This window comes from Poecilia reticulata, linkage group LG1 (genome assembly GCF_000633615.1).
Source record: "Poecilia reticulata strain Guanapo linkage group LG1, Guppy_female_1.0+MT, whole genome shotgun sequence".
NCBI lineage: Eukaryota > Metazoa > Chordata > Actinopteri > Cyprinodontiformes > Poeciliidae > Poecilia > Poecilia reticulata.
In genome coordinates, this window is record NC_024331.1 from 21981007 (window position 1) to 22001138 (window position 20132).

At 39.3% G+C, this 20132-nt stretch overlaps 1 protein-coding gene across 8 annotated transcripts in view; it reads right to left on the bottom strand.

Annotated features, from left to right (window-relative positions):
• The window catches only part of adgrl3.1 (adhesion G protein-coupled receptor L3.1), a 161387-nt gene that overhangs the window by 98516 nt on the left and 42739 nt on the right, over window positions 1-20132 (bottom strand). For all 8 annotated transcript variants that reach the window (XM_008416710.2, XM_008416760.2, XM_008416742.2 and 5 more), the window contains exon 4: window positions 13352-13565. In XM_008416710.2, the coding sequence (XP_008414932.1) occupies window positions 13352-13565 (214 nt within the window). The remainder of the gene's footprint in view (window positions 1-13351; window positions 13566-20132) is intronic.

The following is a 20132-nucleotide window of genomic DNA, read 5'->3' on the forward strand; positions in this document are numbered from 1 at the left end:
AATTAGTCATTAATTTGTGATTAGTGTGCTATATCATTTGTAAGTCTTAAAACTGAACAAGTCATTTTATTCTACATGCATACACATAAAAATATTCGGACAACTGGATCTAATCTTGGAAGACATAAACTTGACATTTAACTTTTAAACATTGAAACCAAAAATGTATTTATTTGACATACTTAAATGCATACACACCACTTGCTGCTTTGTTTTTTCTTAGACAAAGCAGCAAATAGCCCGTTCCAAAACAAGAAGGAAAGACCTTTTATGGTTGTTGAACAATTTTAAAAGTAAAAACTAAAGTGGTCCTTTTATTAGGCCACTTAAATAAGACAATATAAGAGCAACCAATTGCCTTTTGATGTAAATTAATTAATAAAATGAGTCCACAAGTGTGCAATTTACTCTCAGTATAAGTACAGCTGTTCTGTAAATGACATCATCCTGAACCCAGCAGCATCCGCATTGTGAAACATGGAGGTGGTAGCATCATGGAGTGGAGATGTTTGTTTTCAGCAGGGACAAAGCAGCTGCACAGAGTTTATGGGTTGATGGATGGAGCTAAATACAGAGGCAACCGTGGAAGTTACATTGAAAAGTGATTCTCCAAAGTATTTATTCAACAAAGTTGAGTCGTTTTCCAAATCACATATTTCAAATTTTTATTTTGGGCATAAATACTATTGCAAGTCACTATTTAGGATTCCTCTTTGGTCCCGAACAAAAAATGAATAATCTCAGACATGAAAAAATGTTTTATCCTGGGCGCAAATCCAAGACAAACATGATGCCAAACTGCAGTGTATAACTGCATAAAAAGATTCTTGTTTAATTAAATAAAAATTTAAATGACATTATAATCCATCCGGCCATTTTTTGTGCCTACTAGTGCTTGTTGCAGATAGTATGCTGCTTATCTTTAGTGGCCAATGGGAAAGCTACAGGGTGGAAAATGTAAAAAAAATATATATTCATAACCACAAACTATATTTGATTGTGTAATATGTTCCATTACTGCATTATTGAGCAATCTTTTGGCTCCTCTTTTCACGCCGTCAGGAACACGGATGGTGAAGACACAGAGAAATCTCTGGGTGGGCCTCGCTTAGAGAGTTGTGCAATGTTCTGAACATGCAATATGGATTCCTTGTGTGAATGTCACCAACTTTTTCTTGCTTTTTTTTTTCTCTCCCACGCTGCAAAGAGACATCCAGAAAACAGATTTGTTCATAATCTTATGGAAGAAATATAGTCTCATTAGAATCAGACTGCTTTTACACACAAAATGTTTATCCAGTGAAATTTTAGATATGACTTATGTTTGTTTTAAATTTAGCATAAAAAAATTTCATCTGCAAAAATTCTAAGCTACAAAATAAACCTTTTTACTTGCATAAATTCAGCAACCATGTTGTGACCTTCTGGTGACCCAGGCTAAATCCATCGGCACTAGATCGAGTCCAGTAGCTTTTAGCCTTTCAAATTTCGCTTCATTGGTCTGGGCCAGAGGTGTGTCTCTTAATATTTAGCTGCGCGAACCAGCTAACTGTTTGAAACCTGATCAAATTTGATTGGCTAATAGATGCTTGACTTGACTGATTGCTTTGGCTTGAGTCACCAAAAGGTCACCACATTTGCAAGCAAATGTTTTTGCAGGCAAATCTTTGCAGGTGAAATTTTAACGATGACATATTTGCTGGCAAACTGAAAAAAAATTAAAAAAAAATAAATTAATAATAATAATAATAATAATAATAATAATAATAATAATAATAATAATAATAATAATAATAATGATAAAAAACATAAATAAAACAATCGGATGCATGATTACACAAGGCAAAAATTCAGTGTTATGAATTCAAGATTGTGGTGAGACTATATAATGTTATCTGCCCAGCATGATGGTGACTCTAAAATTACAGTGTAGCAAAGTAGCAGTACTCAAATGGAAATGGTTTGGACCAAATTCTTATTTTTTTAAATTACCTAATCAAAGTCCAGACCTACATCCAACTGAACATCTTTGATGATACTTGAAAATTGCCGTCTACAGTTGGTTTCAATTCCGACTGATCTTGAGCTATTTGAAAAGAAGTTGCAAGAGACATATCCCAAGTGACCTAGAGAAGTACTTGTTGTGAGAGATGGTTCTACACTGTTCTTCCACTTCACATTTATGGACTACTTGGAGCTGCTCCATCACGTTAAGGCACAATAAAATACAATGAAGTGGAGCGTGTCACAAGGAAAGGTGTGGAAAAAGTCCATGACCTTTGAATTGTTTTGACAACACTTTTCAAAATAACCTACTAACCTGTATTAGTCTATCAAATATGACCAAAAATGGGGGGTGGGAAACTGAAAAAGAAAAACGGCACGCATATTTTTACAAGGCACGGTATCTGGGAAATTATGCAAGAGCACATTTTAGAAGGCTCTACATAGGGGGAAATGATCTGAAAAGATTCAAAGAGGAGTTTAAAGCGGTCGCTGTCATTGCATGATGGGAAAGCATATTAATATGTTTGCCTTGCAACCAAGTGTGTCTACTCTTTAATTAAGAACGCATTAGAGATTATGCTATATACAGCATATATCCCAAATAATTTATTTGTTACTTCCAGAGTAATGTGCCGGGACACAAATTACTGTGAGAAAAATAAAGCAGAAACTATTAAATAAAACAGCTAATAAAAACATTATATCCACATCCAAAATGCATACATAAAATGACAATTTGTGTAGTACTATAATGATACATAACATTTTATTCTAAGCGAAATTTAATAAAGTCTCTTATGTAGAGACAAATTGATTAAACAAATTGATGAATTCCAAATCAAGGATGCCATAAATAAGAGGAGAACAAAAGGCAAGAGGTGACGGCTGAGGGCTCCTTATGTCCAGCAGGAGCTGAGGAAAGTCATTTGACAGCAGAAAGAGTTACAATATCTTGCTACAGGAGAAAAAGCCACTGTCTCCCCCTCTCCATCCTCTATACACTACACACATGAGATTCCTCCACTGCTGGCCTCAATTCTGTCTTATTGGACCCTGATGTGGTTATAGACACATATTCAGAAGGGCTCTTCGGAGATGGACAACTGAAGTGATGGAAGTGCATTGAGAACAGGAAGTGGAAGGAGAGGAGCAGCGGGGAGAGAGATAGACAAGGAATGTCGTACGTAATTGAAGATTGATGCAGGGTTTGTGATTGACAGAAGGGAGAGATAGGGAGCAAACCAAGGGGGCCTGTGTGTTTGTACACGTCTGTGTATATGTCTACCTTGGGGGATGTATGGAAGCAGATGCATCACACCTGTACCAGACCAACCACACTCTACTGATGAAGAAATGACAGATCTGTCTCACTTTTTGTCTTCCACACACACACACACACGCACACACACACACACACGCACACGCACACACACACGCACACACACACACACACGCACACACACACACACGCACACACACACACAAGTGAGAGCAACACTAACACAGCGTGTGGAGCTCACTGAATGTGTCTCTGTCAGCCTGTCAGACAAGCCACAGGTAAAATAATGTTGTTTTTCCAACAGGGAAAACTTTGAAATGTGTTATATTATTAATATTTGGCTGGAGGAGGCCACCTTCTCACATCTGTCACATGTTTTCTTTTGTTAGATTTCTTTTCTTTAAAAAAAAAAAGAGCTTTTCATGCCCTGAAATGCATGTACGCACACAGTGACTATATCACATGTACTGCTTGCTGGATGGTTTGTAGGGTGTGTAAAACCAACCAGCATCACCTCCCTGCCCTGTCGAGCTTCATGCATGACAGGATCCAAAATGAACTGCCATTTGGAAGATGTCAGCGATTAAAAAGGGCTGCTGGAGAGATGATCAGCGATCACTCAAGTCAGGCGAACAAGAATTGCAAGTTAAACTTCGATTTTCAGTCTAATCCATCAATCTGCGGTCAGCCTAGTAAAGCCAGCCTCATTTCTTTGTACTGAAGAGTTAAAAACATTTAGGACAATCCACTCAAAAAAAAGTAAAATTGATGCAATAAAATTGCTGTGATGAACTGAATACATTTTATTTTTGTTCACTTTGATCAACATTTTTTATATTAGTAATTATGCAAGATGAACAACTAAGAGACACTTCAAAAACTTAGTAAAATTGTGAATTATTCTTTTTAAATGTACTTGTACAGCTACATTAGCTAAATTCTAACTACCAAAATTATTCTGTTCAACATTTTCATCCAATAAGGATTTTTTTTCCCACAATTGCCTCAATATACTCAAATTAAAGGTTGGATTTCTCTAAATATCCAGGTAGAAACATTGTGTTTGGAATAAAAGGTGAACTCATGTAAAGGTTTTCCACACAATTTCCAAGATAAAGACTCAGCTCAGTATGTTTATCAATTATTATCTCTTTTTGCAGTGAACACAAACAAAACTGATTTATAATATTATGACATGGTATGGTCTATCATGTAGAAAGACACCAAACACAAACAAAAACACCTCATCGTTCCATCCTTCTGGTTAGACTGACAGCCAAGTACAGGTTTTTTTTTTTTTAGCTCCGCTGTCTCTCCCCTCCACCTCTCTCCTCTTCCAGTAGTAACCATGGCAACCTCTACGTCGTCCAATTCCAGGACACACTTGGGGAGTCTTCCTCTTTATTTTACCTAGGCACATTCCTTTGCTTAGATCCCAGTCTTTCGCTCGTTATTATGTTTGCTTGTGGATTTTTTCCCCCCCACTTTGTACAATAAACAGATATGACCATCCGGTTTAAATCTAGCTAAAGGCCAAGAAAGCCTCTAAGTCTGTATAAATTCTAAAGATGCAGAGCCTACAAAGAAGGAGGTTATCCTCTATCATTGCTCAGAAGCAGAAGAGAAGTGAACTGTAGGATTCAGTTCAGTCTCGCCTGATAAAAGCACAGAGGTTTCAGGATGCAGCACGTTTGCAGAGGAGCAGGCTCCAAGGTAGGGCAGGGTGGGGGTATCGCTGCCTAGTGTTCTGGTTTGGATTTGCGCTTCAGTGACGGTGTCAAAGTATCAAGTCAGTCAGGTAGTCAGTCACTGTCTACACACAGGCAATGTCCAGGCCACTGATTCACGCTCGTCGACTCCGAATGTGTCACACTTTGTGTGCATTTGCGTTTGAGAGGCAGTGGAAGTGAGCGCTGTCTGTGCCGCTCGCAAGCCTTTCTCAGGCAGCCATGTAGTTTTGCTGCTCAGTGAAGCACGATAACTAAGGTTAGCAGAGCTGCAGTGACAGAGGAACAGGGTCAGACAGCAGAGACTCTGCCATGTGAAAATACAGAGGTTTAAGCGAAAAAAAAGGGCCCAGTTGTCATTCCGTGCGCGGAGGTATATCAGCTTGTGAGTATAGAAGCATGTCTGCGGTTGTCACCGTTATCTTTCGCTCGATTGCAAAACAATCCTGTTGACTCCAGAAGGAAATTTATGTATGCACATTGCCTTTAGAAAGGGGTCCACTTTTTTGCATTGTATCACTTTGCAACCAACAACAATCTTTATTTTATTTTTTTTTTTTTAATTGCAATTTTTTAGGACACTGCAGCAAAAAAGTGTGCCCAGTGAAGTGGAAGGAAAATATTCTATGGTTTTAATATATTTCTGAAAATAAATTTCTGGTATTTGCAATGTGCATATTTATCCAACCCCTCTGAGTCAATGTTTTAGAGTACCACCTTTCAGTGCAATTACAGCCGCGAGCCTGTTGCGGGTATATTAGGTTTGCACAACTAGACTCATGTTTGCCCATTCTTAGCAAAAGAGTTCAAGTTTAGTCCAAGTGGTTAAAGAGATCCATTTCCCAATAACTATGATTATGTCAAAAAATATGTAAATATGTTTGAAAAATGCTGTGCATTTCAGCATTTATATTTAAGTATCTTCTGAATTGCACGCATTACCCTGTGCGTGTGTATGTTCACAACTGTGTGTATGTGTGGGGGCCCTAATTACTGCACTGAGCATGGGTGACAGTTGGGCCCCCAGGGTGCTGCAGGGCATCCCGTGTAGCCGTGGTGACTTTATGAGGGTGGCAGCACATGCACGTAGAATTGCATACACCATTACACACATACACACACATATTAAGTAGGCCGTTTCAAGCTATGACCTCATTCAGTGGGAAGCAGGATTCATAGGAGAGGCAGGACAGAGGCGGCGCGAAGAGATCAAAAAGAAAAAGTGAAGAATTTTTAAAATGCTACTTACTTAACCTTCTGAAGTCCTTTCATTTTTTGAATGAATTGAATTAACTTCAATGATAAAAAAATTTCATGAATTTTAATATTCATATTCGCAGTAAAATATATTTTTTTCCCCAATCTCTGAGTGGACAAAAAAGTTAAAATTTCTTCATGAAGGAAACTAGACTTCTAATATTGTCTATTCTTTAAAAAAACAAAACAAAACAAAAAACACATCAACATTTTTTCACAAATCCATATATTTTAATTTTACTTTAGGTTAGTTTAGTTTAGTTTAATATATACATTCTAGATTTTCTGCCATCTCATTTATGGCAGTTGGAATTATTTATTCATTTTCAAAAGAAAATGTTAAATGTTTATATTTTTTTCCGATACTTTTTTCCCCAATCCATATTGGTAAATATGTTGTGTTTGCTTTGAATCTAAGCAAACTAAAAATTTTAATTTTAGATGACTGGGGCTTTGGTTGTATTGATTCTGATCCGTTGCAAAAAGTACATTTTTCCCAATCTTTATATGCAAATTGTCAGATTTAGAATATATAAAAAAAGCATCTTCAGTTATTGGAAAACAAAACAAGAAATTTTGAACCCATCACACCAAGAGGAAATGGTCAGATAAACTTGCAATAGTAGTTTGTTCAAAAATTACATTATGAATTGAAGTCAATGGCACAAAAACATGGACAGCACACAGACAGCTACATTAGACTTAAAACACGGAAAGACAAAAAAAAAAAAAACATTGTAAAATGCACAAACCGGGTAAATATGCGCTATTTATGGAATACCCAATGCATCAAAAAATCTAAATTTATACAACAACAAAATTAAGCAAATATTACCCAGCTGAACTTCTTCAGCTGGGAAATTCTTTAGCCAGCCAATACAAAACAACACCCATTCACACAGCAGTCACAGCTTCAATGTAAAACTTCAATTTAGTCAACGATATTATTTTTTATGGCTTCAGTCACAGAGGTGGAATAATGATCAAAAGTGTAAGATTTATGTAGGTCTTGGTAACGTTTATTTATGCATCATTATCTGCTCGGCTTCTCTCGACTTCTCCTCCGTCTTCTGCTTTTACAGGAGATGGATTAGACTCAAATGGGGAGGACAGATGAAGTGCAGATAAGCCTGGGAAAACAAACCCCTAAAAAAGCGACAAACCGTATGGCGTAGCCCGCCGGTAACATTCTTAAACTGCAGTGCACGGCTAACACTAGATTGCAGTCAGCGATTCAAGTGGTTTTCTATAATTCAGAGAGTCAGAGGGAGAGAACTTCAGAGGTTTCTTTACTGTGTCCTGCGTGAATGCTTCAAACGCTGCAGCTGCAAACTTACTAACTCATACACGCTCAAACGCACACTACCGTGGGATGTGCACCTTCGAAATACGGGGCCCGAGGACGCGTGTTTTCTATGCATATGGTTAAAAACATTTTCATATAAGCACAATCAACCTGAAGCTTTGAAGGCTGAGACTTAGTTCTTCAACGCAGGAACAGATGATAAACTATTTCAGTTTCTTTGAAAGTGTACGTTTTTTGGACAACACGCATGCGTGGGCTCACAGGGCGGTGGCATATATATTTTCTTCTTTTAAGCCACAGAGGGCTTCATCTGGAGACTTTTAATGTCTGTCTTGGTGACGACGGGGGCGAATTTGGTCGATATGAGCCCAAAACCATAGAAACAGCATATTAAATCCAGGAAACATGCTACAACCTTTAGGCCCCCGGCCTATAGCCCACCTTTGCTCATTGCCTGTGAAGGAGGAAAAAAAGTGAATGTAAAAACAGAAATGGAAGTGAAAGCTAAAACAGATGGCGATGGAGGAAGGGAAAGTGACAGCGAGGGTGAGAAATGGGGGAGTGTAAACCGATTTGAGGAATGAGGAGTGGGAAGGAGGAAAGAAAAAAAGAAAAAAAAAAAGCTGGAAATGGAGTGACAAAAAAAATGAAATATCAAGAGGGTGACAGATAGGAGAATATTAAATGAAGCATGTTGCTATTTAACACTTCCAAAGGCAAGGAAAAGGGCCAAAAAAGCACCCCACCCATGTTTTTCCTGTCGGAGCTTTTTTTTTCTTTTTGTGCTGAGGTACTCTTTTTGAAGGCATGGAGGGAGCTAGAGGAGGATGGAAAAGAAGGAAGAGGAGAGCAAACAAGGTGACAAGGTGGTATAGAGATGCCGGGGGAGGGGGAATGTCTGTTTGAAGTCTAAAAGTAATTTTCTAACACGATAGCTCTGGCAGAGGTAGCAGAGAAGAGTTTACGTGTCTGCGTGCACAGTCCACATGTCCTTCAGGCTGGCCACATTTTTTTGGCCTCTAGTGTGGTGTTCGTGGGATTAAGAAGACGAACGTGAAAGAGAGAGAGCCGGCTAAAAGGTGCTTGGTTCATGAAGCACTTAAGTATCAGCGCTGGGCAGGGAGTGCGTCGTGAAGCACCTATGCGCCTTAAAAAGTAATTCTGATCTGAACAAATTGCTGTAACTTGGAGGGTTTTCAACATTTTGTGCTAGCAGCACTGCCAGCTATGAAATATTGCCCTAATATATAGTCGTCCAATCACACCCCGACTGTGTCCAACTGTGGCAGCTTTGAGAGCTTTAGTGAAAAAAGGAACGTTTATTTTACTTGGAAAACATGCATGGACCTGAACGGGAGAGTGTTGTTGAACTTGGGGGAGCTTAACAAACACTCTAAAGTGGAATCATATGTCCTTAACAGAGATGCACAAAGAGTCAGATGGGGCCTTGTCAATTCCTAGCTGGACTGCTGACTGCGTGCCAGGAGACTAAAAAGTCCAACTTTTTTTTTTTATTTTCCAATGCACCATACTATACCACAAGCAAACAACTCAGCTAAGTGAAAAACATTTAAAGTTAGCTATTTTCAGGGAGATTTTGATTCTACCAAACCAGTTCCACTGCTATGTTCACTGAACCCAACCCACATATGGAGGCCTTAGTCCTCGATGCAGCTGTCGCAGGTTCGATTCCCGGCTTTGGCGACCTTTGCTGCATGTCTTCCCCCTTCTCTCATTGCCCACTTTCCTGTCAATTAACTCAAATAAAGGCCACTAGAGCCAAAAAAATAAAATAAAGGCTGGACTGAAAAGGGTTTTTAGTGGAGCTTCAAATGATATGGAGGCCCTTGTGGGTTTAGTATATAAAAAATTTAATGAATACATTAAAGCCAGAAAAGCACTGTTTGTTATCCAAAACAGAAAGCAGCCAACAACACTACACATATTTAGAAAAGACATATACAGTGCTACCTACTGTATAGGGTCTCCTCTCCAAATCATTGAACTCCATGGCCACAGGTGTATAACAACCAGCAGCTAAGCAAGCAGAGTGCTCCAACATCTGTGAAAGATTGGACTGCTCTCAGGAACTCGGTGAACTCCAGTAAGGTACCGTGACAGAACGCCACGTGTGCAGTGAGTCCAGTCGTCAAATTCACTCGCTGCTAAATATTTCACAGTCAACTGATAGTGGTATTATAAAAAAAAAAAGGGATAGTGATTGGAAACAACAGCATCTAAGCCACAAAGTGATGGGCCACTAAACATAACAGAGCAGGCTCAGGAGGTTTCGAAGTCCAGAGTGTGCAGGGATTTTCAACCTTCTACAGAGTCGGTAGTTACAGACCTTAGAACTGCAGAGGGAACTACATGGTACGAGGTTTCATGGCCAAGCAACTGGAGTCAAGCTTTAAGTGCATGCAACAATTGGATGCAGTTGTGTAAAGAATACTATCACTAGACTCTAGAGCAGTGGAGAAATCTTGCCTCCCTGTATGGGAATCCAAGGCGCAAGTATGAGTTTGACGGTTGTCAGGAGAACGGTACATACCTGACCGCATCATGTCAAAAATATAAAGATTGGTAAGGCACATATTTAATTATTCACTTAAAAGGGACAGTGCACAATAATTAATTATTTTTGTTCATTCTGTATGTGTCAAATCATGCAATAAAGGCACATTTTTATACTCAGTCCCTGGCAGGTTGATTGCATGCAAAACTATTATAGTATGGGGATCAGTCCCTTAGTTACACTGAAATCAACTCCTAAAGCATGAGCATGCCAATATATTTTGGACAATTGTGTGTTGCTGACTCTGTGGGAACAGTTTGGTGATGCCCCATTCAGCTCTAACATGACCATGCACCAGCATACAAAAGCAAGGTTCATAGAGGCAAGAGTTTGGTGAGAAAGATTCTCACTAAGCTAGATCTTAATGTTGCACATTAAAAAGTCAAAAGAAAATTCAAACAAGTTGAAAAGCCATCTACAAAGCAAATCGTCAATAGCGAATTCTTTAAAGAAATATTTGGAGCTTCAGTTTAAAAGCAGATAAAACAGACCAAGTCACTGAACTAAGGCCAGTGTACCAGTAAAACAGATTAAGCTTAACTTTCATGGCCAAGGCTTCATTTCCCCTTCAACCTAGTGTATCCCAATGGGGAGATAATCTGGTAAATGCAGCAGTATCAGGTCCTTTCTAAGTTGCCTGAGAAGTCTTGTGAGACTCTCTAGAGATATGAGGCTTTGATATCAGGACCAATTATGCGGTGCGGGCACACACATGTACACATATGCACACGTTCATCATCACACAGCACTTGTGCGCACGCTTCTCCCTGGCCTTGGAGTGCGGCAGAGGAGAAAACAAAGAGGGAATATGATACTTTGGAAACACTGGGCAGGCGGAACATGCTCTGATTTTATCAGCCAGTTGAGCTGAGCTTGAAAGCCAGAGATGATACAGACACAGAGGGAATGATAGAGTGGGATCCAGACAGGTTGAAACAGACTGAGTAAGGAGCGATGCGAGTGCGGTGCAGGACTGGAATTCACAAAAGAAAATCTTCACGGCAATGTCTGCAAAACCCACAAAAAAAATCCTTTAATGCACATTAACAAGTTATCAGATGTGTGCATGTGCATATGCTGACTATTACTCTCTGTGTGCATTTCTTCAAAACAGGGCTTTGAGCGCATGAGCACACTTGAGCCAAGTTGATTGCCATGCACATACAGTACTCGGTGCATTAAATAAAAACTTGCCAACAGCGACGCGCACTCACACATTCTCACCTCAAATATAGGCGATAAACAGTTGTTTCCGGTCTAAGTCACCTCCGCAGAGGATCCCTCAAGATTAAGTTTGGCCTCTGGCTCTGCTAATTGGAGCTTAAAGTCTGGTGTAGCCCCTGGGTGGAACATGTTGTGTGTGCGCGTGTGTGTGTGTGCGTATGCCTGCATATAAATTATAGATAGAAAGGGGGTTGGCTTGCAGGAGAACGGCCACACAGGCTGCAGCAGCCGGAGTGTTTAGCGAGACCAAGCCAGGCCAAAGTAATGCCCATCACAACACCAGCACATGTCAGAGGCAGGTGGTTGACCAGAGACACAGAGGAGGGAGGAGAAGAGGCGCAATCACAGCAAGTAGTAAAGCAGAAGAAAGAAGAGGGGAGGAAATAATGGGGCAGTGGGAGGGGGGACACTCAAAGTCAGAGCAACACATGATCTGAAAAATCCAGAAACTAATGGCGACATAATTGAATTATTTATATCCAGACATTCTCATTACAGAGAGCCCTGGTTTATTATTGCTATCTTTGGCCTGGTAGTATTATCCATTTAGTTCTGACCAATATACCTGCTTATTAGAGAACAAACTGGTAGTTCAGCTTTTAATAGAGACTGATACAGACCACAGGGTTTTGAATGACAACCAAATTGACCACATACTCCTTCTAAACACTTAAAGTTACCAAGTTTGAGGAATGTTTAATGGGTTCACATCTATTTTAACACAGGTAAAAACTCAAGTACTAAAAGAAGAATTGGAGTGCTGGAAGAATACTTCATAATTATTGGTACCCTCATTGTGAAGTTGTATAGTGATACGCTTTTCTTTTTTGCACAATCTATCACTAAAATTGTTATTTCAAGGAACATCTATATAAAATGAACCCTGGCACTGCACTGTGTGGTGCTCTAGAGGCCACCATGCAGTCTTTAACTTAATGTATTTTAATTGTCCCTCATCAAAAATTCCATCTTCATTGAAAAAAAGTTACATTGTCATTCAACAGAATTAAGCTGTAAACATACATAGAAAATGTTAGAGTTTGCCTACAGCAATAGATGTATGGTTTTAATCCCTAACTGTATTCTCCATTTATATTTCAAGGTCTTATTTTTCACATTTATGTTTTATTGGTGCCAAACATTTGTCTTAGACCAAAAACAACGAGGTACAAAAACTGAACTTATTATCCATGCTGTCTTACATGGTTTGAAGAAGTTTCTTCTTCAAAGGCGTTTGGTGAAGAACAAACCCCCTTTTTCGGCTTGACTCTCCAAACTGAAACTGCTCTGACTGAATCCTATTCCAGGAGAGATTCTGACAACTCAGAGCTGCTCAAAAAGGAAAATAGCTCTCTCTTTAACTGCCTATCCCATCACTTGTGAAGTGATAAAAACAGAGCAATTGTTCAATAATAAACTGATAATACTCTGCGAAGCACTTTATGACCTTCAATCATTGAGCTGCCCAACAACACAGCTGATAGACGAGGTTTTCACACAGATGAAGTGAGTGGGGAGAGGGTGAGCTCACACATCTCCATCCTGTTTCTTTTATGGTATTGTGCTGCAGCAAATCTGCAAGACACAGAGCTCATAAGTTACACTGCCTTAAGTGCATTCCCCCTTCACCTTTGGCTTTCTTTCCATTTCATGTTTTTTCATTGGTAGTTGTTTCTTAGCTGTTGTTTTCTGTGATCTTCTTGGAAGCAGATTAACATGTAGATAGATCTCAACATGTAAAAACTAAGAGTTGACAGCACACACTTACTTTAGCTCTGATCTCGTTGCCTCAAATAAAGCAGCTGACATTAATGCCCGTTCTGCTCTATCCAAGTGGCGCAATTCGAGATTGCACACTGCAGCCGAGCATACCGTGCAACACTTGAGATCAACAAAGCAGCACGTAATAAATTACAACTGAAGTTTTCTAGATTTGTCCTGCAATACGGGGAACTCCACAATAATCAAATACTGACCTGAGTGACATGATCTTGTACGCATCGGGAAGGTAGCAGCGGGTGTTCTCCATTTGGGCGGGGTCCGAATCGCAGATCTTGTCATCAGTGCGGCCGTAGTTGGCGCTTTCGATCATGATGACATCCGTGCCAGGACAGCGTAGCTCGATGGGGTACGACTCGCAAGACAGTTCCCTGCGTACCACCGCCATGGGGATTGGGGCACGGCCATAAACTACACAAAAACACACAAAAGGTTGAGGTGAGATATTATTTGGATTTGTTTTTTTGTCTTTGTCTGAGAAACTGTGAAACAACATATGTCAAAAATGCTGTTCCTCATGTCTGAGGAGTACAAGGCTTAAACTGTGCAGGGCTAAACTTTCTTCAGCTCAAGCTTTATTTGTTCACCTGCAAAGAGACGTAATTATCCACATTAAGAAACATGAGAATTGATAAAGACTTCTATCATAGCAAGTTCCTTGTGAAATGGATTTGTTGGCTGCATTTTTGCAATTAGCCATGTCAGACCAGGGGTGGCCAAAGGTGAGGAAAGTTTTTTAAGGGGTTCATACCCTGATCAAGGAAAAAATTCTGTTTTTGTAACCTGGTACCTAAATCACCTCTACTTGGCACTGCCATGTGCATCTAGCCATCTCTTAGTTACAGAGGTCACACTTAGTGATTTGATCCAAATTGGCCAAGAAAACTTTTACTATTGTCAGTGTTATATTTCCTGTGGAGTCCATTGAAATATGAGTTGAAGTGAAAAGTAACATCTGATTATTTGTTTTTAAATGTAGCTTTGATTTTTCTCAAAGCTACATTTGAGAAAAGAAAAACTTAAAACTTTTTATACTTGCACATGTGCTGTGATTTATCTTCTCCAGATTTTGGCTATCCGTGCATGGAGGTGAAGTTATATAGTTATAGTGAAGTATATAGTTGTTATGTGAAACAGTAGAAGGAATGGCTAAAATCATGCTACCTAAAGTGCATAAAGAGATACAAATGCTGCTGTTGGTCTGGCTGTTCCCAGGGATTTAGGATTGTTGTGGTGCAGTTCACAAACTGTTGTTCTTTGTCACTCTGAGCAACAACCCCAAGAGCTTTAGCCGTCTTCCCCTGATAGATTTATGAGCCGAGGTGTTGATGTGTGTTTTTCCATCACCTAACCCCTCTGAAATAATAATGTAAACGGTGCAAAATTTAAGCTCAGAAATGCTACTGTGTCTCGGGATTCATTTCTTTCTCAAAAATCATATTTGAAATGTTTTTGCTCTAACTAAGTAAACAGACACATTACGAATGTTCACATATGGAGAAATAAATAATTGTAGACTAAATCCGGATCAAACTGGTTTGAAACATAAGTAAGTGACTCAGATGTATCATTCTGTTTGGTGCTGCTAAAATAAGCTGCACATGTACATGCATGTGCGTGGACGGAGACTTCCACCATCAGCGCACACAGTCCTACGACGTCCCTAAAAAGCAAGACACGCCACCATTCTCCTTTCTCTCCTTGTGACGGTTGCCATAGAAACCTTGTCCTCCCTCCCTTGACTCTTTCATTAGCTGGAGGAGCGTCATGCTTACACATATGCAGCAAAGAATCTGAATGAGCTCAATGACACTCTGTCTGAGCTCAACTTAATACTGCCCTTCACCACGCCGCAGATACACACACACCCGCGCGCACGGGCACGCAGTGGCGGCCACACATGCATACAAAAGGCTCTGAGTGATGGAATGAAGAGGAAGAAATTCACAGCCATTGTCAATGATATCCATGTGGTTCCGCTACCTGCGGGCATGGAGCTGGTAATGGCAGGCTCTCGCTTAGAGATAGGACTGATATATAAGTGACATTTACTGAAAATGTCCTCTTTAATGAACACACACAGCCATTTACATGCATGCACATGCGAGCACACACACACACATAGGTGTATCACCGCAGGCCATGAGTAGACCGTAAGCGCACATTCAGACAGGATGTGTGTCTCGGTAGCAGGTGAAGCATTGATGGTACATCAGGGGGTTTCTACGCGTGTGTGAGCACGGGTGCTTAAGGCAATGGGTCGTTACCGCAATAAGTGTTAGTTTGTTACGTTTTCTCAATGGTCACATCATGGCTGCCTCTGTATGAATCTATATTGTGGAGAAAGGGTTAAGTGAAGCGTGCATGGATCGATTGACAGTACTGTGAGGCAGCTGTCTAGACTAGCTTTGGATGTGATGCCTTATGCTGTTGCCTTGCTGAGTCCACACTGGGCAGAAAGCAAAGATGAAAACACAAATAACACAATTGCGCAAACAAATAACCCGCAAACGTCCCACCTGAATATTTATAAAAAGATGTATTTATTTGTGCTATTATTTCTTAACATTTTAAGAAATAAAATGTTAAAATAAAATGTTTTGCCTTGCAAAAGTATTCATTTTTGTATACTTGTATACATTCATTTGGTCAGCTCGCAAATGCAAACTTCAACCTCCATCAGTAAACATTTGCAAACCCTTCCTGGTTTACTCCGAACCCCCAAATCAAGCATAATCAACTGCATTCTTCAATTCTGTGAAGACCTGTGTGGTGGAGAAATACTTTTCTTCAGCAAAGGCAGAAAAGTTGGTAATTGGATGGGACAATGGAAAGAGCTAAATAAAGACAATTTCGGGAAGAAAACTGAAAAAGGCCCTGCAGGTGGAGCTATTGTGTGATTGGTCTAAATGTCATGGGTGTGTTTATTTATGTGGAAAACAGCGTTTCCATGAGCTGCTGTACTGACTGTCTGTGAAAGGTAGGAGGGATTGAAGCACAGATAGTTAGAATATTTAAATATATTTTTTCAATCAGAGAGAAGATGTTGAAGAGCAAATGCTGGAGGCTGTGGAGAAGCATGTATTAAAATAAGCTCCTCTTTCTCAGTTCTTGTGTCCTTCTCCTCTGAACTTATGAACTCGTAAAAGTCGTTCCTCTTTGCCACAATCGCTGTGTTCATCATGCCATTGTAAATCACACACGACAAAACACCATGATGTTACCGCAGCAGAAGGGGGAGCTCGTCTCGGTGTGTCTTTTGGGCCGTGAAACTGCGTGAAAACAAACATCCGAAATATACATGATCGTGCATCAACATTTTGACTTCGGTCCGACAATGCTGGGCCATTAACAGTACCAAAAAGCCCTTAATTATGGCGTAGTCAAAGTTAATTTCTAAATACAATTGAGATGCTATAGCAAAACTTGAAAATAATTGATTGACGACAAAGATGCTACATAACCAATCTAAATGAGCATGAGCTATTTTGCAAAAAGAAATGTGCAAACATGTCTGAATATGCAAAGCTGGAAAAAACGTAACCCCAAGATTGTAGCAAAGGAGACTGAATAAAGTGCACATCGCACTTTTCAGATTTTAAATTGTACGACAGTGTTGTACAAGAAGATTTTCTACCAAACCAATTCCACTGCTGTTTACTTGGCACCACTTCTCTCTCTCCCTCCTCATTCCCAGGTGACCTTCATAATTCCTTCTGTAAACATTGTTTTTAGCTCCTGTTTTCCGGTGTTGTTGGGCCCAGTTACAGACCTGCTCACTGGGAATGCTAAGCGTCACAGACACTGCTTGCTTTTTAAAGCAGTGTTTATAAATGAAGTCAGTGATATTAGGGCATCGACGATACGATTTATGTATTTAAACTTGCTGCACAGATCTTCACAGAAAACCAGTGGCTGCCAGGTTGTGCAAAACAAAAGTGTTTGATTTAAAAAAAAAATCTAATAAAAAACTGATTCTAGCATCAGTTCTGTTTAAAAAAATATATAATAAAATCAGATTTATTTGATTTTATTTTGTGGAAAAGCAGCGCCTTTTCCACAAAAGGTGCTACTTTTGTGGAAAAGACAATCACGTCTTTTTCCAGCATTTTCTCTGTATCTGATCATTTGTATTGTCCTGTTACATAAAATTAGAATAAAATACATCGAAGTTTGCTGTTCTTACATAGCAAAATTTGAAAAAAGTGAGTTTGTCAAGGTCTTGATTAGGCACCATTTTAAAAAGTGGTAAATAGATCAGCTGAAAGTCTCATTTTATACACATAATCAGGCCATGTGAGAATTTAACAGCATTACAGTAATTTAGCTGTCAACACTTCAGCCACTTCACAATCTGTCTGACCATTCAGATTCTAAAACCATCTACTTATCTCACAACATATCATTTGGCCCTGTACTGTCATTTCAAGCTAATGCTATATGTGGACGGAAGGAAAATCAAAGTATTAATATGTACTAGACCAACATGAGTGACATGCCATCTTTTCTACAAGTTTTAGGAGTAGGTTTATCTCATTGACCATCCTTCCAGAAGCACATTTTCATGGTCGGACTATAATGTTGGATGAGGAGACTTGGGTTTCGCTAATTTATCCCCAAGGTTTTGTTTTGGGTTCTGGCCAAGACTCTGCGTGAAGGCGACACCAGTTTTTACGCACCAAATTTGTTCATTAATGTCTTCATTAATGCCTTCTGGTGTGCAGTCATGTTACAGCAGTAAAGGGTCACCCCAGGACTGTTACAAGCATGAAATTGCACAAAATGTTCCGACTTGCTGAAGCGTTATCCTTTCACTCAAACAAAGCAGCCGAATTCAAATCTCCCCCCAAAAACCAGCCAATTTATAAACAGTTCAAGACTTTACAAATTAATGAAACGATCAGTATTACAGTTTTTTTTTTAGTACGAAAGATTGGTTTTGGAGGGTTAACGTAGATTAAGTTATGTAGAAAAATTTGACAAAACCTTTACAGCACCTCCCCTCCTCCCAAAGGCCAGCTGGGTTAACATACTTTGGAAAGCATTTACTTGAAATGTGGTCTACATTTAATCCCTTTAAAGTTAGAACAATAATTTCATAAGAATTACACTGAATCCACAGAAAAATTGAATATCCAGGGTAATAAAATCGTTATCTAAAATGATCAAGTAGCGATAAGATGAAGTGAGCTGAAAAGCACTCAGAGCAAAAGGAGTAAAATTTCACGACTGTCACAGATAATCTTGCCCCATCCGTTACCTTATTTTTTATATTTTTACAGTATCTCCCATAAGTCCAATAACAGATTGTTCAATCTGCCTCCGAAGAGCTCTCTCCACACACATTTCACTTCATAACAAAGAACATTCAGTTTTTTGATACAGAAGCATTACAAACACATATACTGATGCACAGACACCAGCTCCCCATCTTTCTCTTCATCTAATAACGTGTGAGCCGTGAGTGCACGTTAATGTGTCTGTCATTAGTTGTGCAAGTGGCGACAGAAACTTGGCAGCCGTGGATGGTACAGACAATCTTATTCAGTTGCTCTCCCTGCCTCAAGGGGGGTGCGGATGAAACAAAAGGATATTGATTTCTGCATTTGGGCCAAGAACAAGAGATTGGCGAAAGAGCTGAAAAGATGGAAGGAAGGAGAATGAGAGGGTGAGATGGAAAAGGAGAGAGATTTAAAAGGTGATCTCTCATTTGAACTGTCAAAGTGTCGGTTGAAAAAAATGTGCATCCTCAGAGTAAAACAAAGAACAGCACATTTTCAAAAGTGAAAGGTACTTTAAATAAAAAACATGGAAATTTTAATATCATGGTTTCCCCCAGAAAACTTGCCAAGCCCGGTGGTGGGGTTCTAAGGCAGTCATTCATCCAGCAGCCTGTCGTGTTTTTGAGTTAAAAATAGCTTGAAGTTGACAGGAAATTTGAAAATATCACTTGATATTTATGTGTTATTGAAAGATCGGAGGATTAATACCTGAACACCAACTATAAAGTCTTGAAAAATGCAAACATTTTAAAAAGACTTCAATAAATAAGCAATGTTAAGCCTGGTTTGGGCACAAGAAAGGCCTGGTGGCCCGCCAGGCTTATAGAACACTGGGAGAAACCCTGAATATTCATAATGTCCTTTTCAAAAATAACTCTTTTTGAACAGGATACCACAATTCCAACAGTTTAAAAAAAACTCACAAAAAACATAACAAAAAGTGGAACTAATATATTAAAGAGAAATAGTGGTTTTTCACAGAGGTAGTAGTTTTGAATCCAACAGGACATTAAGATGTAAGGAAAAAGGTAAAAAATAAAATAAAATAATAAATATATAATATAAATAAAGATATATTATTTGTATCTGACCTCTTTATTGGAGCCAATTATGATCTCCAGCCAGTTTATTTATATATCTCAATCAATCCCAATGACAAAATAGAAACATTCCCAATTCTTTGAAACAGCTGGCTTAATGCATACGTTTTCTGAAACTAAAAATATCAAATTACCTTCAGAAACCAGATCTAAGTTCCCACCCTTAAATATTGCAATGTAGTCAACTCATTTAGTTGCAGTTCTTTTTCTTGTTTGTTTCATAAATACTCTAAACTTAGAAATGTGCATCTTGCTATGAACATTTTTATCATATGCATGTTTTGTGTTCACAAACCTGTGATAATGACAAGACTCGGTTTGGTGGAGAAAAGGGTGTGTTTGCTTCCGTGTTTTCTCAAGCAGAACACTTTTTGTTTCAGCTAATCCTCACCCAGTATAAACAGCACGATTTGCATTTGTCGACTTATTCTTCAGACACTGATGCAAATGCCACTGACTGAAACTCATCTCTTGGTGCTGAAGCAAAGCCGGTGGTGTTTGTGTGCCTCGAGTGGCTGCCGACTTGGGAAGACTGTGTGTTTGTTTGGGTGCGTGCGTGTGTGTGTGTGTGTGTGTGTGTGTGTGTGTGTGTGTGT